Source organism: Tachypleus tridentatus, chromosome 9 (assembly GCF_004210375.1).
Source record: "Tachypleus tridentatus isolate NWPU-2018 chromosome 9, ASM421037v1, whole genome shotgun sequence".
Lineage (NCBI taxonomy): Eukaryota > Metazoa > Arthropoda > Merostomata > Xiphosura > Limulidae > Tachypleus > Tachypleus tridentatus.
The window spans coordinates 162,845,233-162,871,378 of record NC_134833.1 but is presented as its reverse complement, the minus strand read 5'-3'; the positions used below and the strand labels follow the sequence as shown (position 1 = coordinate 162,871,378).

Genomic DNA, 26,146 nt, shown 5'->3' with positions numbered 1-26,146 from the left:
CCTGCACACTAATCAATAACAAAAGAAAACAAAACAACACACACTAATTGTGCACGCTTATTCAACAACACACGATATACAACGCCAAACGACCAGTTTGCACTAATTCAACAACGAAAGAAAAATGAAACAATGCAAATGAATCGAGCGTACTTGATCAACAACAACAACGGACATATATGTGTCTATTTCACATATATATGTGTGTTTACATGTCTATTTCACATATATAGCTGTATATACATATATATGTCTATTTTACATATATACAGTCATGTGAAAAGTTAGGACACTTTATGAAAGCCTGTGTATTTTTGTAACATTTTGGATATATAGAGAGATTATAGATTGTAGGAATATAACTAAACAATTAAAACTGAAGAAAAGACTTTTCAAGATCTTCTGTAAATGTAATTCTACAAAAATGCATATTCTAACTGAGGAAAAGTTAGGACACCCTATCCCCTAATAGCTTGTGTTACCCCTTGGTTGAAATAACTGCAGTGAGACGCTTCTTGTCGCCATCTCCAAGTCTTTGACATCGGTCTGAAGAAAGTTTGCCCCACTCCTCAATGCAGAATTCTGTCAGCTGTGAGATTTTTGAGGGGTTTCTTGCATGTACAGCCCATTTCAAGTAACCCCACAGCATCTCAATGGGATTAAGATCTGGACTTTGACTCAGCCATTCCAGGACTCTCCATTTCTTAGTTTTCAGCCAGTCCTTGGTGGACTTACTCGTATGTTTTAGGTCATTGTCATGTTGCAGGGTCCAGTTCCGCTTCAGCTTTAATTTTCTTACAGATGGATTCACATGTTCCTCAAGCACCCTCTGATACACAGTAGAATGCATGGTGGATTTTATGATTCTGAGCTGTCCAGGTCCTGCTGCAGCAAAGCAGCCCCAAACCATGACACTTCCACCTCCATGCTTCACAGTTGGTATGAGGTTCATTTCCTGGAATGCTGTATTTGGTTTACGCCAAACATGACCTCTGTTCTAGTGTCCAAATAATTCAATTTTGGACTCATCTGTCCAAAGAACATTATTCCAGAAGTCCTGGTCTTTGTCTACATTCACTCTGGCAAACTTCAGTCTGACCTTGATGTTTCTTTTAGAAAGCAAAGGTTTCCTCCTTGCACACCTCCCATGCAAGTTAAACTTGTGCAGTCTCTTTCTGATTGTAGAAGCATGCACTTTCACATCAACAGAGCCTGCTGTAGGTCCCGTGATGACATGTTAGGGTGTTTGGAGACCTCTTTTAGCATCTTGCGGTCTGCTCTCAGGGTGAACTTGCTTGGACGATCAGACCTGGGCATGTTGGCAGTTGTTTTGAAAGCCCTCCACTTATTGACTATTTTCCGGACAGTGGAATGGCTGATTTCAAATTCCTCTGGGATCTTTTTTAAATCCCTCACCAGACCCATAAGCTGCTACAATTTTCTTTCTGAAGGCCTCAGACAGCTCTTTTGCTCTCACCATGGTGCTCACTCTCACTTCAACAGTCAGGAGCACACCAAACTAAATGTCTGAGGTTTAAATAGGGCAAACCTCATTCACGATGCTGAGTAACGATCTTCTAATCATGTGGACCTGCTGTGATAACACCTGTGTGTGAGTTGAGCTATTTTAAGTGAGAATAAATGTGGGGGTGTCCTAACTTTTTCCTCAGTTAGAATATGTATTTTTGTATGATTACATTTACAGAATATCTTGAAAAGTCTTTTCTTCAGTTTTAATTGTTTAGTTATATTCCTATAATATCTCAGTATTGTTAAAATTGAGATTAAATATCTCAATTGTATATGTCTTTTTCACATGTGTATGTCCGTTGTTGTTGTTGATTAAAAACGCCCGATTCATTTGCATTGTTTCATTTTCTGTCGTTGTTGAATTAGTGCATATATGTGTTATATATTTGTGTGTATATATATGTCTATTTCACAAATATATGTGTGTATATATATTATGTACATGTGTGTGTATATATATATCTATTTAACAAGAAACGTGTGAAAAGTCTCCACCCCACCTTCATTCCTTATCACTGAAAGTTTCGAAATAAATAAATTAGTCACAACGGATTTCCAGCCCTAAAATCTGGGGTTCGATTTCGATTCTCCGCTGTAAACACAGATAGCCCAGTGTGACTTCGCTTTAAAACAAACAAACCCAATTGAAAAACATGACAGTATACTAAGTTTACTAAGCTCAACCGAATTGAAACAAGAGTATGCGATCGTTGTGCCACCTAGAATATCTCCCACCATGTCTACCAGCTGTAAAGGGAATAGTCCAAGAGTTGGCGATTGGTGATAATGTGTCCAGGTACTGTAGCTTTGTCCGAAATTTAAAGCACATCTAACCAGTATTTCAAGCGAATTTGTCACATACTGTGAGTTTATCATAGTAAAAAAAAAAGAAATCAAACAACAAAGATACACTATAAGTTATCTGTGCTCTACCCTCCACGTGTAACACAATCCGCTTTCTAGCGATGTAAGTTCATAAACATGCCGCTGTGCCACTGGGGGACGGAGGTGTAAATCAGTTTGACTTGTTCTGAATATCCCTAAACGAGGGCTAGTCGTCCCTAAATTACCAGTGAAAAAACTAGTCACCACCTCTCACTGCTAACACTTAAACCACGTATTGTCCCGCATATTTTAACACTCCCGTCACTCAAAGGGCGAATATATATGCTTGATGGAGGGAAGATTCAAACCCGCGATCCACAGGTTACGAATCGAGCGCCCATAACAATGTGGCCACGCCAGGTCTTGGTTTCTTGAAATTATTAAACTGGTATAAATTTATCTCTATATGTATTGTGTGTCTTATATATTTAGTAAGCGGACAGTACTTAGTGTGCCAAGGATTTATGGTTCGTAGACATCAAAATACGCACAGCATATTGGGACTTTGGGTGCGCTATGAGAACATAGTTCAAATCCCACTAATCTGTGAGACAGGTGTAGCTCCAGAGCTGACGGTGGACGATATTACGTTTCTGTCTTCCTTCCAGTGCACCAACTCAGAATTGGGGGCGACCTATATCTAGGTCGTCCTTGTGTAGCTTTTCACGGAGATGGTAAACAGAAAACAAGATAAGGAAACCCACTCTTAGTCACAAGTCACGTTTCAGAGAAGAACAGAAATAAAACATGCTCGAGTTAACTGATTATAGCGAAGATAATTATAATTTATCAAGTATTAAATTAGCTAAAACATATATGCTAGAGATTCACGTGTATTTCCTTGGGAAGAGGGGGACATCGTTCGTACTCATAACGCGTCTTTCTTAGATACGTGTACGTGTATGTATATACATGTTCAAAACATGAGTGCGTACCAAACGCGAACGCGATAACGAACAGGTTGTGTTGAAATGTATATTCAGACAAGGTTTAAAAATAAACTGGACGGTATGTACTTATTACTTGGTGTTTATTACGTAATTTAGACATTATTAAGTAACATAAGGTAGACATGTTGTCACTAGAATCCTTCAACTTATGCGCCGTATCGAACCGGCTAATGAGCTCAACATGGTCAGATGGTCAGAGCTCTCGACTCGTCATCTGAGGGTCTCCGATTTGAATGCCCCTCCCGTCAAACATGCCAGCCTCTTCAGCCGTGGGTGCGTTATAATAAGGTGACTGTCAATCCCACTATTCATTGGCAAAAGAGTAGCCCAAGAGTTGGCGGTGGGTGGTGAGGACTAGTTACCTTTCCTCTAGTCTTACACTGCTAATTTAGGGACGTGTAGCGCAAATAGCCCTCGTGTAGCTTTACGCGAAATTCACAACAAACAAACAAACTGACTAACAGTATGTAGGTGTGAACAAAACAGCCACAGTTTGAAGGGTATTAATTATCCTAATCTAATTAAGTGGTTATCCCGGCCAGAAGGTGATTTGACAGTGCGGTGTGGGACGTACAGACTGGCACTTGCCTATTTATAATCTACTAAAAAAACGGGACATCCAACCGTTCAGCACATTTGAATAAATTATGGTTATGTTTTTAATTTCGCTGTTAACATTCAATCAAATAAAGCGGGTCGTGGCGTAAATGTTTAATTTGGTTCGTAAGGGGTTTCGTTTGGACCCCATAACTCTCAATATATGAATTTGAAAACGTTCTCTGGTTTGTCTCTGGCAGTACCGAAAACAGCTTGAACCTTGTGTTTCTTCTCTTTGAAATGAACTTTGGCGATTTGGAAAGTTTTAACCTCAAACCGATGCCTCACTGTTTGCTTATAACTCGAAATGATTGATGCATGTGTTTCGCATATGAATAATTAACTCGTTAGTTGGTATTTAATCTAACAAGTTACTAGTTAACCTCGTACGTCAGTAGTTAAATTACATTGTTAATAAATAATTTTGTAAATTGCGCTTTATTAATATATAGCCTCACAAGTTGAAACTTAATTTGTTTGTAAATAATTTTGTAGGTTGGCAATTAATTAAACACGTTAACAGTTCACCTAGTATGTTGATAGATGGTCTCATTAGCTAGTTAATTTGATTGGTTAATAAATAATCTGGTAGCTTGATAATTAAATGGGTGCGTTAGCTGTTAACCTCGTATGTTGATAATTAGCTAGAGTGTTAAGTTTTAAACTGGTGATTACAATGCTCAGCGATCGAACACAAACAGGTCTACGAAGTGTAAGTATTGTACACAAATTTTAGCCAAAACACAGGCAGTTTTTGTGTAGGCACAAGAAACAAGTGTCAGCACTGAAGCTAAACTAATACGAAAGCGTAGTTTCTTGAAACAGCTCGCTCAGAAGATAAACAAGAAATGATTAACATTGTCTATTGTAATAATTACTTATCGTCGCTGGTTGTGTCGAATGTTCATCGAAGAGACACGAAATGTGACGATCAATATATTAGTTCTTACATTTAGAATTGTCATTAATATGAAGACGTCAGCAGTCAATCTTATATCGTTAAACAACTCCTGTACAAACGGTGTTAGCCCGTAGTCCATCATATATCTTTATAGAATGCATATATTAACAAGAGTTAACACGTAGTCCATCATATATCTTTATAGAATGCATATATTAACAAGAGTTAACACGTAGTCCATCATATATCTTTGTAGAATGCATATATTAACAAGAGTTAACACGTAGTCCATCATATATCTTTATAGAATGCATATATCTTTATACAAGATATTAACACGTAGTCCATCATATATCTTTATAGAATGCATATATTAACAAGTGTTAACACGTAGTCCGTCATATATTGTCATAAAATGCGTGTATTATTTAAAGGTGTTAACATATAGTCCATAATATAATGTCATACAATATGTGTATTAATTAAAGGTGTTAAAAAGTGGTCCATCACAGAATGCCTGTACGAACGGTGTTAGCAAGTTGTTCGTCATAAAATGCGTGTAAAAAAAATATCCATGCCAATCTTTATTGTACGATAGGAAACCGTTTATCACGTGATCCCTGAATCTATGATGTATCTATTTTGGCTGGCTTTTCAGTGGTGTATATACACATACAATAAGTGAAATTACATAGACACAGCCCTTTTAGGATTTTAATATTCGAAAACGAGCAGCTAAACACCTTTAATGTAAAGGATTATACCACGTCTCGTGTTTTTCTCACGCAAGTACAAGGCTCGCTTGTTGCACGCGAATTCTTTGTATTTTTAATTTATGTTACACGCCCTAAAATACCATTGTAAGTACGGAAACGTAACACAGAGAACACAAACTTTCACGTTCTTATCGCAACTCGAGACTTCGCTCACAAAAGGACATGTGCGCGGCGTTTTGAAATTAAGAGAAAGAATTTCAGAACACAAAAGGGGTGCATTTAAAGTGTGTGAATATAGTGTGAAATTTGGCTGATGTGCATACATATGGGCATAATTGGAGGTTTAACGTGTACTGTTTCCCTACTATCGACGATATGAAAACTGAATACACCGTGAAATGGAGTTAAAAAAACAACAACAACAACACACACCATCAAAAAGCTGTTATTTGTGAAAAGTACACACTTAGATTACATTATTACGTTACGTATATCGCGTTATTGATACAGTTCGCAGCTTTGTCAAGTCCCAGACTTCTGTCTCGGCTAATTGCTCTTAGCAAAAAGGTACGGTCTGTAGGCAACATATCGTTCCGCCTACCCCTCATTTCCTGAACACAATAGAAAAATAATCCATACACGATTCATAATTGCATACTCTCAGACACAGACGGTACACACATAGACATTAATTCCCAGATAAATAAACTAGGAACTGTCGCGTTTGACGAACGTTTTTTTTTTGTTTTGTTTGTTTTTTCTTTGAAGAAAAGAAAGGAAGCGAATATATCCTTCATGTAAAAGTGAACAAATACCTACTGATATATAAAGTATACAGTATAGGCTCATAACTGTGCTAATTATATATACTTTCTCGATATCCACGTGCTCAACTGAAAAACACGTGACTATATTTAAATATTTTCAGTATAAACATAGAAAACACAGAGAGAAAACGGTTGTGCCGATACATTATATCTCTATTGTAAAATACGCATTGAGTAACATACATGTACCTCTACCGAACTACGCATGCGGTTCACAGTGTCTACTGACGTTAAGGAACTTACGTATAACGTATCTACTGACGTTAAGGAACTTACGTATTACGTATTTTAAATAACTAAGTACGATATAGAGATTCCTGTTTCTCAAATGTTCACAAATCCAAAGATTCGAGGGTGTTTGTATCTTCTCACGTGAGACATCTCTCTAAATTCTGGGATCCCTAACGTGAGGAGAACGTACACCTGGCGGAGTTTAACGGCTCAAGGTTCATGCTTGTGGCGAAACCACAGCCAAGAGAACGTGCTTGGAGAAATCACAATGTTAATTGTTGGGCATGTCTATCATTAGTTATGTTGTAATGAAAATATTAAGTGTCGTTGTGAGTCCTTCCTATTAATGAAAGAAACTTTCTATTACACTATGTAATTAAATTTTTACTTTTTCTTGTTATTTCGTAATTACTTATGATTAAAGTAAATGAAAAAGACCTATTTTTCTCTTCAAACTTTGCTTTTGTGACCTGGGAGCGTATAACTAAAACATGATGAGAGACTATATTTGGGGGCTGATACGTGAAAGTGATTTACATTACAGTGACAAATCTCGAAAACTACTCACTTCTAAATATTTTTGTATAACTTTAGTATAAATACATGTAAATATTGATTCATACGTTGTTTTATTCAGACCTTATGTAAATGAAAATGTGCAAATTTGCCCGTTTTTACATATAAAATAGGTTAATTTATAAAGTTCATTATCCTGGTCACAAAAGCAAAGTTTGAAGGGAATAATGGTCATTTTCTGTACTTTTACAACATAAGCAATTAAGAAATAACACATACTATCAAGAAACACAACTTGTGTTACGTTAGAACTTAGTTTTATTTAAGAAATAACTTTTATATCTCAATGAAATCCACATTAGAGCAAATTATTTTCTCTCATATTGTATTTCTAGTAATAAATACCTGTACATCAAATTTGTTAAGGCAACTTAGCGAACGTTATTCAAAGTTCAATATTGTTTACAGTTTCTTGCAATTATCCAAATATCCATATTGTTTACAGGCTAGCGGACGTTGTTCAAAGAACCATATTGTTTACACTTTATCGAAGATCCGTAGTGTTTAAAACATATTGCAACTCAATGGAGTCAAGTCTGTAAAAAAGAATCTCTAATTTCAAATCGATTTCTTTTTTCCCGTCATAAAAAGCCCTACTTGGCTGACACGTCTAATAGTAAAGTAATTGTTGATTTTGTTTGTACACATGTTAGGTCGATCATGTGTAGGCTAGCTGAAGGGACTTTCGAGTTGTATTGATTAGTCTTGTAACAAGTCCTTGGAAGCGATATATAAAAGTCATAGCAATTATGATGAAAATGGTTTTACAGCGAAGGTTTTACTGTTAGTCACATAACACGAGACACTAATTATCCCACACATAAACACGTGTCTTTTACACAATGTACCTCGAGGTTCAACCTTCACTTGGTGAATAGAAGCGTAATCATTTGATAAGTGTTGCCGAATTTTTTGCAAGATTTATTTTAAGTTGGTCAAAATTAGTAATGTAAATAAGTGACAATTTTGCTTAGAGCGACGAGAACACAGGGAATTCGTTGTCGCCTGATTTGTTCCTTACACTGATTTACTATAATTTAAAAAAAAATAACTCAGTTTTCTTGCACCTTGTGCAGAAATCTGAAACTTGAAACTGAGTAGCGATATTTGAAATTGACTCACAGTGAGGCCTGTTTGTTCGATTGCATATACTCTGGAATGCGAAACTGACTCACAACAATGTTTAATTGTCTCTTGCATTTAAACCTTAAACTGGTTCATAGCTATGTAATGTGCAACTTCGAAACAGAACGTTTATATCGTACAAAATGCGATGAAAGTTGCACGTTTTAATTTAAAATTGTGGTTTTTTGGACTTCAATGAAGTCTCCTTTCGTAGGATAATAATACAGACACTACTGTGGTTTGGTCAGTCGGCTCTGTGTAAACAAAATAATATTTATTATTTAGTATGTTAACAAAAAGAGTTTTAAGTGGAACATTTCACTCTACTTTCAGAGACCCTTGGTTGGCACAGCGTATTTACATCAGTACACTGTGTTTCTTCCTGTTGAAAATGTTTGTAAATGGAACCCATTGAAATCTGTTGTGTATAGATTGGATATATACTCGTACGTGGTTGAGAAACATATGTTCAATAGGTCTGCTACTGATAGCGAGGTTATAGATCAAAGCTTCCTATTCACACAGTTATGTTTTGATTTATATAAATTATATATCTTGATCCACGTAAAGAAAAACAAAACACAAAACAACACTAGGCTTCAGCCACATCCAAGTGAAATTCTCTTATTCATTTGGTTGGTATGGAAAATTTCTCAAAGCGAGCATGCGTGGTATGACTGAACGTACACGTGCCTGAAATGTTTGGTGATAACACTTGTTGAAACTTTCATTAGTGACCCATTCAATTACGTGTACACACATGAAAAACCCAAAGAGATAAGTAGGTGCAAATGCGGTCTAGCATTTTTGACGCCTGACACGTTGACACACCAATCAAATGTCAGGAACGTTGCGTATTTTACACTGTTGAAATGTCAAATTCTCACGCTAGAGAAAACTAGCGGATATTTTCAATAATCACTGAGAGAGAAGCGTTGTGAAGGGGTGCTGGTGTTTGCCCATTAGACTAAAGTACATGAAACTGACTCATGTTTAGTGATAATTTCTTACATGCGCGTTATGTCGGAACTTGAAAATGATTTACATTCTTACTTTTGTTTGTTTGTTTGTTTTGGAATTTCGCACAAAGCTACTCGAGGGCTATCTGTGCTAGCCGTCCCTAATTTAGCAGTGTAAGACTAGAGGGAAGTCAGCTAGTCATCACCACCCACCGCCAACTCTTGGGATACTCTTTTACCAACGAATAGTGGAATTGACCGTCACATTATAACGCTCTCACGGCAGAAAGGGCGAGAATGTTTGTTGTGACGGAGATTCGAACTCGCGACCCTCGGATTATGAGTCGACTGCCTTAACCACCTGGTCATGCCGGGCTTTGTTAAAATGAATAAAAATTTTAACATTTTAAATAACACTCCTATCAGATATGGTTTGCAATAGGATTATTAATTACTAACTCGTTTAATGTTACAATTCAAATGCTAATCTACATTGTCTACACGGTAGTAAACGGCTGAAATTCGAACCCATGTTCTTTTTTTTTGGTTTTATGTATATATATAGGGTGATATAGATGTGGGACGTTGTGGGCTTGAGCACCCACATCTGGCTCTCCTAATTTCTAATTTTCTTATGTGAGACTAGCGAATTGGAGGTTAAGACTGATAGACGGTGTGTCCCCACTGCGATGTGGGTTCTACTACTTTAGTTACCTCCAAAACCTAGGATACATTTTATAATCCGTCGTTGTAGCTTGTACCCTAGGATCCTTTTAAAAATATGCAGCGTATTTTGTTTAATTTTAATGCGTTTTATTTATGGCTTACAAATTTATGGTTATAATATATATATATGCCTGCATATAGAAAGATGGGACAGTTTACCCACTTGTCTGGGGACGTTTTCTATTAGAGCTATTTTTCAACTAACTTATTTGGATGTTTTCAAGCGTATATCCAATGTTTTACTGACTCCTATGATAGGAGTACTGAGCTAGATGGACACAGAAGATTTCTCTCATCATTTTGTTTATTATCATGCCTGTTTATTGTAAGTTTATTCCTGTTTATCGTATGGGCTGCTGCCCTGCCGTGAGGGAACCCTGTAGATATACCTGTATTACAGTATCTTGAATGGATACAATTCTCCTCAACTCCAGTTGTTGCTGAATTCATTTTAAATCTCCAAGATCTGCACGTACAAGAGTTCATATAAGTGGTTATCTTGGTTTCTATTGGGTCTGGTGTGAACAAACTGCAATGGTACTAAATTATGGTTGGTGAAAACTGTTCCAACTTTATGCTGTTTAACAGAAGTTTCCCCGCGGGTCCACTGAATTGTGAATATACCGTATTACGATCAACAGAAACATTCGTAATTCCGTGTATTTAATGAATTATCAGTATCAGAAGTATTCCCTATATGAAACGGAAATCTAACCCGAATTATCAAGGTTTGTCTTGCACGGTTAGCTCGTCTGTTAGTGATAAAAAATGAGATATCGTTTAAAAACAAGTAAACGAGACTTCCGCAAGAGGGCAGACGTAAGAGTTGTACAGAAAGGCTTCCAAACAAAACCCAAAACTCGAGTTCTTTCGAATGGTTCACTATTATTCAGAATATGAAAATAAATTATTGGAATTATGCAAAGCTAGGTCCTATTACTTCGACTCCCAACTGAGAATGATAAAATAACTAAGATTTCTGTGTTAAATTATTACAAATTATGGAAGTAAACTGATTATCTATAATAACGCACGAAAGTGTAAATAAACTAAAATTTTAATTGAAATGAAAAAAAAATTATTATTACATGAAATTGTTACAAATTATGTGAAAATGATAAAGGAGAGTAAGAATGTTCTATCAGCTTGTTTATCGGTTGGTTGTTAAAAGCTGTGTTAAACAACAGACTACCCGTGCTTTGCTTATAAGGCTTCTAGTTTATACCCATGCATTTTACAAATGTGTGTTTGTTTCAGGTTATTTCTTTCTAGTTTTAAGTGATATTTGAATGTTTTTGTTCCAGACTTAATGTAAAATTATAACTTGACGATACCTTTGATACCAATTAAATAAACTAATAAAAACAGGTATAAAACAACAGTGACAAAAATAAAAAACGACAGCATTCAAGATTTGTCGTGTTTTACAAACACGAGTAAAATTCGCCTGGGAAATGTTCGCGACTGCTTTGTTTGTTTGTTTTTAAATTTCGCGCACAGCTACTCGAGAGCTATCTGTGTTAGCCGTTCCTAATTTAGCAGTGTAAGACTAGAGGGAAGACAGCTAGTCATCACCACCCACCAACCCCCAACTCTTGGGCTACTCTTTTACCAAAGAATAGTGGGATTGACCGTAACTTATAACGCCCACATGGCTGAAAGGGCGAGCACGTCTGGTGAGACGGGGAATTCGCGACTGCGCTTTAAGCTCTTAACTTTTGTAAAGCAGGCTTTAAACGAACACACAGAATCCACAAAGTATTTATGTTTTTGTTGTATGTATTGTCGTTTTGTTCTGTAGACCACCAATCGATTTGAACTATCACTCATATAATTTCTCACTACAGACAGTTAATCGACCTGTTGTGGATGACAAAAGTTACAAAACCAAGGCGACTACACGCATGACACACACGGAACAAAGGTGATTAGTCCCCTATCCCAGTTACTAAGGGTAACTTCACCGAAAGAATGACAAGGTACGAACTTTTAATTACGCATGCGTATAAAGTGAATAAAAACGAATGTCCGATTATTCAGAAGATCGCATCGCGACTGTAAAAGAGATGAAATAATATCTATCATTAGTCTATTATAAAACGGTGTTTTTTAATACGGGTTCTAACTAGATTTTGCAAACATTCTAGTAAATGATTAGCTTACGTCACACCGTGACGTAACTACGGTCAGTGTCATGAAATTGACCGATATCATTTTATCTCCGGATTTATATTTAACGGTCACTTTAATCCACAGACTTATTTAAAAACAAAACTGTGTCAGCAACTTCATCAACACTCACTTTGAATTTTGACTAAGAAAATTTTTTTTTTATTTCGCCAGGTTAACAAACACGTGCTTAAAGTTCGAAGTGCATGAAAAAGCTTCGATTTCCGTGATAATAGGAAGTTTACTAACTGATAAACAGCCAGTATCTCATATGAATCAAACATGTACGCAACGACGCATCACATTTCCCTAAGTTAATCGCTTGACTGAACAGAGTAACATACGCATGTGGCCCGGCACGACCGAGTGGGTTACGCCGTTCGACTCGTGATCTGAGGGTCGCGGGTTCGAATCCCCGTCGCACCAAACATCCTCGCCCTTTCACCCGTGGGGGCGTTATAATGTTACGGTCAATCCCACTATTCGTTGATAAAAATAGTAGCCCAAGAGTTTGCTACACTGCTAAATTAGGGATGGCTAGCGCGGATGGCCCTCATGTAGCTTTGCGCGAAATTAAAACAAACAAACAAACATACGCAAGTTCTTGACGATAGATTATAAAATGTAACTTACGTGAAAACATTACTAGCATAATCTCGTGAACTCATGCTGTTTGACGAAGTTTGGTTTGTTCTGAATTTCACGCAAAGCTACATGGGGGCTATCTGCGCTAGCCGTCCCAAATTTAGCGATGTAAGACTAGAGTGAAGGCAGGTAGTCATCTCCACCCGCCGCCAAATCTTGAGCTACTCTTTTACCAACGAATAGTGAGATTGACCGTCACGTTATAACGCCCCGACGGCTGAAAGGGCGATCATGTTTGGTGTGACGGGAATTCGAACCCGCGACCCTCAAATTACGAGTCGAGTGCCTTAACCACCTGGCCATGCCGGGGCTAATCTTACAAGGATTGAAGTTTCAACAAGCCAATGGCATTGGAAACACAAACCACACACTGAAGATACAGGGAAGAAACAAGAGATTTGTTTTGTCTTTATATCTGGACATTTTTTGGGAAAGAGAGAACTTTGGTAAAGAACTTTTGTTATGAAAATAAACTAGTTTCCTATGATAACGCATGAAAGTGTAACTAAAATAAAGTTTTCATTCAAAGTTATTATTTATGTGATGCATTTCAAGCGTATTATATTTCTCATTTAGAACCAAACTGACGTGAAGTCATATTCGTTACTCTGATTGTTACCAGAATGATCTAGTTTCATCTGTTAGTTTATTGAGGTACAACGCTAAAACTCAAAGATCGATTACCCGCGGTGGACAGAAGATAGATACCTCATTGTGCAGCTTTGCGCTAAGACAAGAACCACCTCCTAACGACGCAGAGAGGCAGCGCGGAACAGGTTTATACACACACAGATATGTACATACAAGAAACACGCGATACAATACTCGGAGTCGAGATGTTTCGATTTACACTATAAATAAAATACTATTGTGATGCATAGTTTTACTGTTTTATTGATTTGTTTTCGTAATTTTTCAATAGAACTACACAAAGGTCAATTTGCGTTAGTTGTCCTTAATTATGAATTGGCAGGTTAGAGGTGAAGCCGCTATACTTAACAGCACTCACCGCCAACTCTTGAGCTATTCTTTTCTTGTAGAAAGGGGATTTCGGTGTAATTAATGGCTGGTTACTCGCTCCAACTATCCAAGCGTTGTGCTGTTACTGGTGGTAAGGCAAATATATTTTTAGGTTTTATCCACAGAAATATTGAATACAAGTCGAAAGAGGTTATAATTTAATTGTATAGGTCACTGGTTAGGCCACATTTAGAATATTATGTTGCAGCTTGGCTCCTTACCTTAGGAAAGACATTGAATTGTTGGAATGGGTTACTAGAATGCTACCAGGGGTGGATGTGTTGTCATACGAGAAGAGTCTGAAATGTTTCATATTATTTTATCTTGAAAAGTAAAGAATTAGAGAGGATGTGATTGTAAAGGAAATTAATACACCATCATTTTTCATACTTAACAGTAAGAACAGTAGGACTAGGACACACGTCATCTTTAGATAAGACAGTTTTATTTTTCTAGGAGGGTGGTTAGCTTTTGGAATGGTATTACTTCAAGTGTTACGGATACAGTGAATTTGAGTGAGTTTAAGATAAAGATTGGTAACTATATGAACTAAAAGAGCTTGCTTTGAGCTTTGTATAATAGTTATTTGTTTAGTTTGGAGTAGGGGACAGCCTAGAAGTACCAATATGTTCCTTATTGTCCTTAAAAATGAAATTACGTTATGTTATAAAATATTAATGGGTTATAATAGATATGTTTACCTAATGTTTTAAGTTAATTAATTTCAAACGCATTTTTAACTTGATTTTTGAGATTACAAAATTTGTGTCTTTAATTTTAAAAAACTCTATTTATTAAAAGTGTGTCAAACTGTAGATCCGAAGGTCCAAGGCTAGATCCTTCTTACCATGAAGTAAGAAATAGAAAACCGCGCTCCGCACTTTAGAGACATAATTGTATTATAAGACTAAGAGCTAAATCCCCTATTCGATTAGAATTCGCAGTTTGTGATACTGACTGATTGTATTCCCTTCAATCTATTACTTCACAATTAGAGAACTATTTAAAAAATAAGCACGTGCATCCATCTGTTAAAAAAGTTGGCTATGTAATAATTTTTATTGTCCCGAATAGACGCCTGTTACAACCTTGTGGTGCCAAAGTCAGAATACATGTTTTTGCAACAATATCTAAAGTTTTGCATTGTGACTACCTTAATTAGTCAAGGTGTCAAGAGTTGGATTACTTTTTCGACATTCTTACGATAAATTTACTCTTAACCAGGTAGAAACTGTTTTACCTATAGCATGTCTTTAGAAATGGCCATCTGGCACGGGAAAGACAAGAGGGATAGAGAGATACTGGCTATATATGAAAATTGGTCCCGTCAAAAATAATCTTTCGTATGAAAATATGCTATTAAGAAGGTGCAAATGCCGTAAAATGAGACTGATTTTGTTTAAATGTATACTCTTAAACGCAGAATACTTTCTTTGTTTGGAACCAACAACTTTACATTGCGTCTCTCGTTACGTAAAACAATTTGAAAATGCATGTGAGATTCCCTTTATTAGTTTAGCCTAATTTTCGTTTTACAATGCTTCTGATTTACATCTCACATTCAAAGCGCGAAGATCATGAAGAATTCGAAGCGCATGCGATTAGGCGCCAAATTGTGCTCTATTAAGCACATAAAAAGAAATCATTTACATTCATACAGAACGAAAAATTTTAATGTATATTACTCAAGACGAAACAAGAGATTGTTCTAGTAGCCCAGCCCTCGTGTAGCTTTGCGCGAAATTCAAAACAAACCAAACCAGTATTTTACTATATAATAACTTGTAACTTAAATGTTCATGAGTATTTATTTTTAGGTTCTTTAATGCTATTCATCCATCTTATCATTACTGATTTATTAAATATATTTTTATCATTAAAGAGTGACTTATTTAATGCTATTCATCCATCTTATCATTACTGATTTATTAAATTTTATCATTAAAGAGTGACTTATTTAATGCTATTCATCCATCTTATCATTACTGATAAATATATTTTATCATTGAAATATTTAATGCTATTCATCCATTCATTACTGATTTATTAAATATATTTTATCATTGAAGAGTGACTTATTTAATGCTATTCATCCATCTTATCATTACTGATTAATTAAATATATATTTTTTATCATTAAAGAGTGACTTATTACAAAGTTTTGTTCATTAGAGGGAAAAATTAGTTTCAAAATATCTCAGAAATACAGCAGTTTGTCGAAAGAATTGTGACACTATAATCCAGGTTTCGATAAGCTAAGTGGACACCACACAAGTAGCACATTATATAGACTTTTACGTAACAGAAAACAAACAAATATTTTTCATAATATCTCATTTTCTATTTTGAACAAGTGTAAACACACACACTCTTCAGTTTTTGTTTAATAAATTAATTTTACATTTTCATAATTCCATATATACGTATATAGTTATATACGTTAGATTTAGTAATTACGAAACATAATCATGTATAGATTTACAAAGGTCTTCAACAGAAGGGTACAGTGAAACGTTAGTTTTAGTAATTAAGAAATATAATCTTGCATAGATTTACAAAGGTCTTCAACAGAAGGGTACGGTGAAACGTTAGTTTTAGTAAATGAGAAACATAATCATGTACAGATTTACAAAGGTCTTCAACAGAAGGGTACGGTGAAACGTTAGTTTTAGTAAATGAGAAACATAATCATGTACAGATTTACAAAGGTCTTCAACAGAAGGGTACGGTGAAACGTTAGTTTTAGTAAATGAGAAACATAATCATGTACAGATTTACAACGGTCTTCAACAGAAGGGTACGGTGAAACGTTAGTTTTAGTAAATGACAAACATAATCATGTACAGATTTACAAAGGTCTTCAACAGAAGGGTTCGGTGAAACGTTAGTTTTAGTAATAAAGAAACATAGAGATTTACATAGGTCTTCAACAAAAGGGTACGGTGAATTTGTGTGTTTGTTTGTTTGTTTTTGAATTTCGCACAAAGCTACTCGAGGATTATCTGTGCTAGCAGTCCCTAATTTTGCAATGTAAGACTGAAGGGAAGGCAGCTAGTCATCACCACCCACCGCCAACTCTTGGGCTACTCTTTTACCAACGAACAGTGGGATTGACCGTGACGTTATAACGCCCCTACGACTGAAAGGGCGAACATGTCTGGCGCGACGGGGATGCAAACCGGCGACCCTCAGATTACGGGTCGCACGCCTTAATACGATTGGCCATGCCGGGCCACGGTTACGGTGAAACGTTAGTTTTAGTAATTAAGAAACATAATCATGTACAGATCTTCAACGGGTGTGACACGTTAGTTTTAAGGGTTAAGAAACACAGCTATTTTAGGTTTATACAGATCTTTATATGAAGTAATAGGGGAGTATCAAATGTTGTTTAAGTTCAGGATAGTTTATCGTACTGTTTAAAGAAAACATTATGCAGAGAAAGACAATAAAACATTGATACGAGTGCAGAATTCATCAATAGAATAGTTAGCGAAGATTCGAGGTTTTACAGTTGTAATAATTATGTTTTATAAAAGTTTCAGAATTTTTTTCTGAAACAACAATTCAAGTGTTTGCATCAATAAAATATGTTCTAATATCTTTCACGTGAGCTGCAGAAGTACGTTACGAAAGTATATATTATGGTGTAGTTAATACACCATTATACACTGTACTGTATATATTATGGTGTAGTTAACACACCACTATACACTCTAATGTATATATTAGGGTGTAGTTAACATACCGCTATACACTCTAATGTATATATTATGGTGTAGTTAATACACCATTATACACTGTAATGTATATATTATGGTGTAGTTAACATACCACTATACACTCTAATGTATATATTATGGTGTAGTTAATACACCATTATACACTCTAATGTATATATTATGATGTAGTTAACATACCACTATACACTCTAATGTATATATTATGGTGTAGTTAACACACCACTATACACTTTAATGTATATATTATGGTGTAGTTAACATACCGATATACACTCTAATGTATATATTAGGGTGTAGTTAACATACCACTATACACTCTAATGTATATATTATGGTGTAGTTAACATTCCACTATACACTCTAATGTATATATTAGGGTGTAGTTAACATACCGCTATACACTCTAATGCATATATTATGGTGTAGTTAACATTCCACTATACACTCTAATGTATATATTATGGTGTAGTTAACATACCACCATACACTGTAATGTATATATTAGGGTGTAGTTAACATACCACTATACACTCTAATGTATATATTATGGTGTAGTTAACATACCACTATACACTGTAATGTATATATTAGGGTGTAGTTAACATACCACTATACACTCTAATGTATATATTATGGTGTAGTTAACATACCACTATACACTGTAATGTATATATTAGGGTGTAGTTAACATACCGCTGTAAACTCTAATGTATATATTAGGGTGTAGTTAACATACCGCTATACACTGTAATGTATATATTATGGTGTAGTTAACATACCACCATACACTGTAATGTATATATTATGGTGTAGTTAACATACCACTATACACTGTAATGTATATATTATGGTGTAGTTAACATACCACTATACACTGTAATGTATATATTATGGTGTAGTTAACATACCACTATACACTCTAATGTATATATTAGGTGTAGTTAACATACCGCTATAAACTCTAATGTATATATTATGGTGTAGTTAACATACCACTATACACTCTAATGTATATATTATGGTGTAGTAAACATACCGCTATACACTCTAATGTATATATTAGGTGTAGTTAACATACCGCTATACACTCTAATGTATATATTATGGTGTAGTAAACATACCGCTATACACTCTAATGTATATATTAGGGTGTAGTTAACATACCACTATACACTCTAATGTATATATTAGGGTGTAGTTAACATACCGCTATACACTCTAATGTATATATTATGATGTAGTTAACATACCGCTATACACTCTAATGTATATATTAGGGTGTAGTTAACATACCACTATACACTCTAATGTATATATTATGGTGTAGTTAACATACCACCATACACTGTAATGTATATATTATGGTGTAGTTAACATACCGCTATACACTCTAATGTATATATTATGGTGTAGTTAACATACCGCTATACACCTAATGTATATATTATGGTGTAGTTAACATACCGCTATACACTCTGATGTATATATTATGGTGTAGTTAACACACCACTATACACTATAATGTATATATTATGGTGTAGTTAACATACCGCTATACACTCTAATGTATATATTAGGGTGTAGTTAACCTACCGCTATACACTCTAATGTATATATTGTGGTGTAGTTAACATACCACTATACACTCTAATGTATATATTATGGTGTAGTTAACATACCACTATACACTCTAATGTATATATTATGGGTGTAGTTAACATACCGCTATACACTCTAATGTATATATTGTGGTGTAGTTAACATACCACTATACACTCTAATGTATATATTATGGTGTAGTTAACATACCACTATACACTCTAATGTATATATTATGGTGTAGTTAACATACCGCTATACACTCTAATGTATATATTATGGTGTAGTTAACATACCACTATACACTCTAATGTATATATTATGGTGTAGTTAACATACCGCTATACATTGTAATGTATATATTATGGTGTAGTTAACATACCGCTATAAACTCTAATGTATATATTATGGTGTAGTTAACATACCGCTATACACTCTAATGTATATATTATGGTGTAGTTAACATACTACTATACACTCTAATGTATATATTATGGTGTAGTTAACATACCGCTATAAACTCTAATGTATATATTATGGTGTAGTTAACATACCGCTATAAACTCTAATGTATATATTATGGTGTAGTTAACATACCACTATACACTCTAATGTATATATTATGGTGTAGTTAACATACCGCTATAAACTCTAATGTATATATTATGGTCTACTTAACATACCGCTATACACTCTAATGTATATATTATGGTGTAGTTAACATACCACTATACACTCTAATGTATATATTATGGTGTAGTTAACATACCGCTGTAAACTCTAATGTATATATTATGATGTAGTTAACATACCACTATACACTCTAATGTATATATTATGGTGTAGTTAACATACCGCTATACACTCTAATGTATATATTATGGTGTAGTTAACCTATCGCTATACACTCTAATGTATATATTATGGTGTAGTTAACACACCACTATACACTCTAATGTATATATTATGGTGTAGTTAACATACCGCTATAAACTCTAATGTATATATTATGGTGTAGTTAACATACCACTATACACTCTAATGTATATATTATGGTGTAGTTTATATTCCACTATACACTGTACTGTATATATTATAGTGTAGTTCACATTCCACTATACACTGTACTGTATATATTATAGTGTAGTTCACATAACACTATACACTGTACTGTATATATTATAATGTAGTTCATATTCCACTATACACTGTACTGTATATATTATAGTGTAGTTCATATTCCACTATACACTGTACTGTATATATTATAGTGTAGTTCATATTCCACTATACATTGTACTGTAGATATTATAGTGTAGTTCATATTCCACTATACACTGTACTGTAGATATTATAGTGTAGTTTATATTCCACTATACACTGTACTGTATATATTATAGTGTAGTTCATATACCGCTATACACTGTACTGTATATATTATAGTGTAGTTCATATTCCACTATACATTGTACTGTAGATATTATAGTGTAGTTCATATTCCACTATACACTGTACTGTATATATTATACTGTAGTTCATATTCCACAATACGTTGTACTGTAGATATTATAGTGTAGTTCATATTCCACTATACACTGTACTGTAGATATTATAGTGTAGTTCATATTCCACTATACACTGTACTGTTGATATTATAGTGTAGTTTATATTCCACTATACACTGTACTGTATATATTATAGAGTAGTTCATATTCCACTATACACTCTACTGTAGATATTATAGTGTAGTTTATATTCCACTATACACTGTACTGTATATATTATAGTGTAGTTCATATACCGCTATACACTGTACTGTATATATTATAGTGTAGTTCATATTCCACTATACATTGTACTGTAGAAATTATAGTGTAGTTCATATTCCACTATACACTGTACTGTATATATTATAGTGTAGTTCATATTCCACTATACGTTGTACTGTAGATATTATAGTGTAGTTCATATTCCACTATACACTGTACTGTAGATATTATAGTGCAGTTCATATTCCACTATACACTGTACTGTTGATATTATAGTGTAGTTTATATTCCACTATACACTGTACTGTATATATTATAGAGTAGTTCATATTCCACTATACACTGTACTGTAGATATTATAGTGTAGTTCATATTCCACTATACACTGTACTGTTGATATTATAGTGTAGTTCATATTCCACTATACACTGTACTGTAGATATTATAGTGTAGTTTATATTCCACTATACACTGTACTGTAGATATTATAGTGTAGTTCATATTCCACTATACACTGTATTGTAGATATTATAGTGTAGTTTATATTCCACTATACACTGACTGTACTGTATATATTATAGAGTAGTTCATATTCCACTATACACTGTACTCTAGATATTATAGTGTAGTTTATATTCCACTATACACTGTACTGTAGATATTATTGTGTAGTTCATATACCGCTATACACTGCACTGTTGATATTATAGTGTAGTTTAATTGCATTATACACTGTACTGTAGATATTATAGTGTAGTTCATATACCGCTATACACTGTACTGTATATATTATAGTGTAGTTTAATTGCATTATACACTGTACTGTAGATATTATTGTGTAGTTCATATACCGCTATACACTGCACTGTTGATATTATAGTGTAGTTCATATTCCACTATACACTGTACTCTAGATATTATAGTGTAGTTTATATTCCACTATACACTGTACTGTAGATATTATTGTGTAGTTCATATACCGCTATACACTGCACTGTTGATATTATAGTGTAGTTTAATTGCATTATACACTGTACTGTAGATATTATAGTGTAGTTCATACACCGCTATACACTGTACTGTATATATTATAGTGTAGTTTAATTGCATTATACACTGTACTGTAGATATTATTGTGTAGTTCATATACCGCTATACACTGCACTGTTGATATTATAGTGTAGTTCATATTCCACTATACACTGTATTGTAGTTATTATAGTGTAGTTTATATTCCACTATACACTGACTGTACTGTATATATTATAGAGTAGTTCATATTCCACTATACACTGTACTGTAGATATTATAGTGTAGTTTATATTCCACTATACACTGTACTGTAGATATTATTGTGTAGTTCATATACCGCTATACACTGCACTGTTGATATTATAGTGTAGTTCATATTCCACTATACACTGTACTGTAGATATTATTCTGTAGTTCATATACCGCTATACACTGCACTGTTGATATTATAGTGTAGTTCATATTCCACTATACACTGACTGTACTGTAGATATTATAGTGTAGTTCATATACCGCTATACACTGTACTGTATATATTATAGTGTAGTTTAATTGCATTATACACTGTACTGTAGATATTATTGTGTAGTTCATATACCGCTATACACTGCACTGTTGATATTATAGTGTAGTTCATATTCCACTATACACTGTATTGTAGATATTATAGTGTAGTTTATATTCCACTATACACTGACTGTACTGTATATATTATACAGTAGTTCATATTCCACTATACACTGTACTGTAGATATTATAGTGTAGTTTATATTCCACTATACACTGTACTGTAGATATTATTGTGTAGTTCATATTCCACTATACACTGTACTGTAGATATTATAGTGTAGTTTATATTCCACTATACACTGTACTGTAGATATTATTGTGTAGTTCATATTCCACTATACACTGTACTGTGTATATTATAGTGTAGTTCATATACCGCTATACACTTTCCGTACTTTCACTTAGAAGTCCTTATTAACAACTCACATAGCTCAGTTTCACCTATAAGGTATAAAGCTAAGTTATTTGTGTGTATCTTTTTAAGGTAGAAGTGTTATCTAGCACTCATGTTTCGTAACTTTAATGTTTTGTTTTTTTTTCTCAATGTGAATGTGGAAGTTTAGTTTCAGGCTAAAGAGTTGTTTCCAGATGTGCTAAAGTTATAACACTGGTTTCATACGGTGAATGTTTTTCTCGGTGTAAAAGTGCAAAGTGAGATTCGGGTTAAAGAGCTTCAGTTGACCTGTACGAAACCGTTGCTAAAGTAAAACGTCCGGTATCTGTAATGAAAGACTGAAGTCTTTGTGTATCCAACGGAATACCTGTTGCCAGACAACGACGAACATCAGTTTCCACATGCCTCACCGAGTTATACTATAACTTTACCTTTAAAATGAACCAACTTTCAAGATGTAGGACTGGTGACCACGTGACTGTTTGAGTCAATTTCATGTTCTTTATGTATATTAACGCGTTTTGTAGTGAACAGAAATAGACCGAATGGAGGTTTATGTATTAGAAAGCTTCCGAAGTTTTTGTTCAGAGCGAAGTGATTAAACACGCAACTAAGCCCACAAGTATAGGGTTTATACACAAATGTAATGGAACGAATGCATGCAAAACCAACGCATATTTCCTTACGAAGGCTATAAGATAATGGATGCTTCATTCAACTGAGAGAGACAGATAACGGGTACAAGAACGGTCTAATTGCAACGATTGCTGTTGTGTAGACAAACTATAATCGTTGTAGAACAGCCATTACCGATAGAACCCTCCTCTCTAATACACAGTTGGTTTATATTTTGAAACGCAATCATGCTTTATTACCACGTGGACAGCTCGTGGTTGAACTGCCGGGTATTAGTTTGTGTCTCTTTCTATCACAGCGTCATTGACACCCCTGATGAGAAGTGTTGTAACTGATTGTTGTAACATATCGAAACTAAAACGACATCAGGTTTAAACACACTAGAAGACGACGAAAATACGATATTGTGAATTTCTAACAGCGCAGATAGTTCTCTTGTAGCTTTGCGCGAAATTAAGAAAAGCAAACTAATTAACGAACCAAGATTCTTGTCGGAGAATGAGCGCGAATATAATTAACGGGGAGTAAGTTCTGTTTAATTGGAAATATAGCTGAACCAAACAACCTGCCGTCTCTCATGTAAATACCTTCAATGGGCCAATCATTGTATTATTTGACATTTTTATAAGTATTGTGTTCAATCTCTCTAAAAAGCTAGACGTTCGGTTCTGTTTCGTAGTATGTGAAGGCTTAACTGTTATAATTAAATAATATGCTTCTATCGTAAAGGAAAGTTTTGAATCTGAAATAACAAATTGTACTGATTGAATGATTTTGTCACGATCGGATGACGGCAGTGTAGCGAATATCACGCGTAGTTTGTTTTAAACAAACAGAAGCGATTAGAAACAGTGGTTGTACACAGAAGTCGTTACAAAGAACTAATAGAGAATGAGATATGAAGTGATCGTGTCTGTGCTTACCTATTCTTAGCAGCAGCGGCTCGGTCCCTCTGCCGGCGGTTCTTGAACCAGTTACCTACTTGGGTCGGAGTTAGACCGGTGGCTTCGGCCAGTTCGCGTTTCTTGGTCGGGTTTGGGTAGGGATCTTGCAAATACCATTCTCGTAACAGGCTCCTCGTGCGCTCCTTGAAGCAGTGGGTCTTCTGTTCTCCGTCCCAGATGGTTCGAGGCAGAGGAAACTTCTTTCGTACCCGATACTTGTCTACTGGACCGAGCGGTCGGCCGCGTAGCTTCTCAGCCTCATGATAGTGAGCTTCAAGCCACATGGCCTGCAGCTTGGCATGGGAGTGTTTGGAGAAGCGATAACTCTCTAGAATGTGATACAGTTCGCGGAAGTTGCCCGTGTGGAAGGACACGAGCGCTCTTGCTCGAAGCACGGATTCGTTCTTGTTCAAGTCCGCACAGTTCGGATGAGCGACGGGTAGCGACCACAGGAACCTTCCCAGCCGTTCTATGTCCCCACTTTCCTCTAGCGTTTCACACACAGCAGCCACCTGGCCCACGGTGAAGTTCAGGGTGGGAAGGATGAACATAGGGCTGTAGCCCGACACTGGGACGGCGGCAGGCCCCAGGCCTAGCGCCATTGGTTACAACAGTTAAAGGATCACGCTACAGATCTGGTTTCTCCACAATACCCATACAGGCAATAAAGTGTCGGTGTCCTCTCTCTCTCAGGCTCGAATCCCCTGTCTTAGTGAGAAGTGATGCGAACCCTTATACCATCACTTGTTCCCATGCTTAGAACATCACTATCAGAGATAAACACAAGGGTGGGGCCCCGAAGAGTAGATAGCTGCCACGTTTAATCAGGAGGCGCACTGCTCCAGAGAGAGCTCATTTGCTGACATTTTCGCCTCTGATAACAACCACGACTCCCATTGGTCGAGTTACTATGACGACCACGCCAATCAATGTCACGGATGCCAATCGCGAATAACAGTGAGGAATGCAGCCAGTGACAGATAGATGTCAGGCTCGGCAGTCGAAAAGCCCGTGAAACCAGTTTACTGTTGTTCTACCTACGAGAATATTACTTAGTTACGATTCTCCCAGTTCTACTGTTCATTTCATACAAGTCAATGGTGGACGAAAGTAGACGAAAATGCCCATTGTAGCCCCAGCTCTCTAAATTTATGGACGTTACTTACAAACGTACAAGATAAGTCCAGCGAAATGTGTATACGGTGTAAGTCAAAATACGCCCGTTCTCAACATAAAGGAATGACAGTCAAGCTCTGAAAAGAAAAAGAAAAAAAAACAACAACTAAGGTTAATACAACACGCCCCGTCTATCTCGTGATAGGTTCGTCCGTCTTGCGGTCTGTCAGAGTTCTCTTGCCAATTCCAAAATGTTCATTAGTGGACAGATGAAAATAATATTAGCTAAGAAAATTGCATTTTTGTGTGGAAGCATCTAATGCTAATATAATAGCAAGTTGTTAACAACAAATTTATAAACGTGCTGTTTGTTTTCCACGTTGTGTATTTGTCATTATGTTGTTCCCTGCCAGTTTACAGATAAAAATATTGTGCAAGTATTTCGTGAGAGATAAAAAAGTAGCCGTTAATGGTTGAATGTTTAGG

The 26,146-nt window shown here is 35.4% G+C and overlaps 1 protein-coding gene across 1 annotated transcript in view; it reads right to left on the bottom strand.

Annotated features, from left to right (window-relative positions):
- LOC143226834 (homeobox protein SIX6-like) overlaps positions 1 to 25,346 on the bottom strand; it is a 144,071-nt gene extending 118,725 nt beyond the window's left edge. Inside the window, exon 1 of the mRNA XM_076458309.1 lies at positions 24,524 to 25,346. Within this exon, the coding sequence (XP_076314424.1) occupies positions 24,524 to 25,146 (623 nt within the window). The 5' untranslated portion in view covers positions 25,147 to 25,346. The remainder of the gene's footprint in view (positions 1 to 24,523) is intronic.
- Between the last annotated feature and the right edge of the window lie 800 nt (positions 25,347 to 26,146).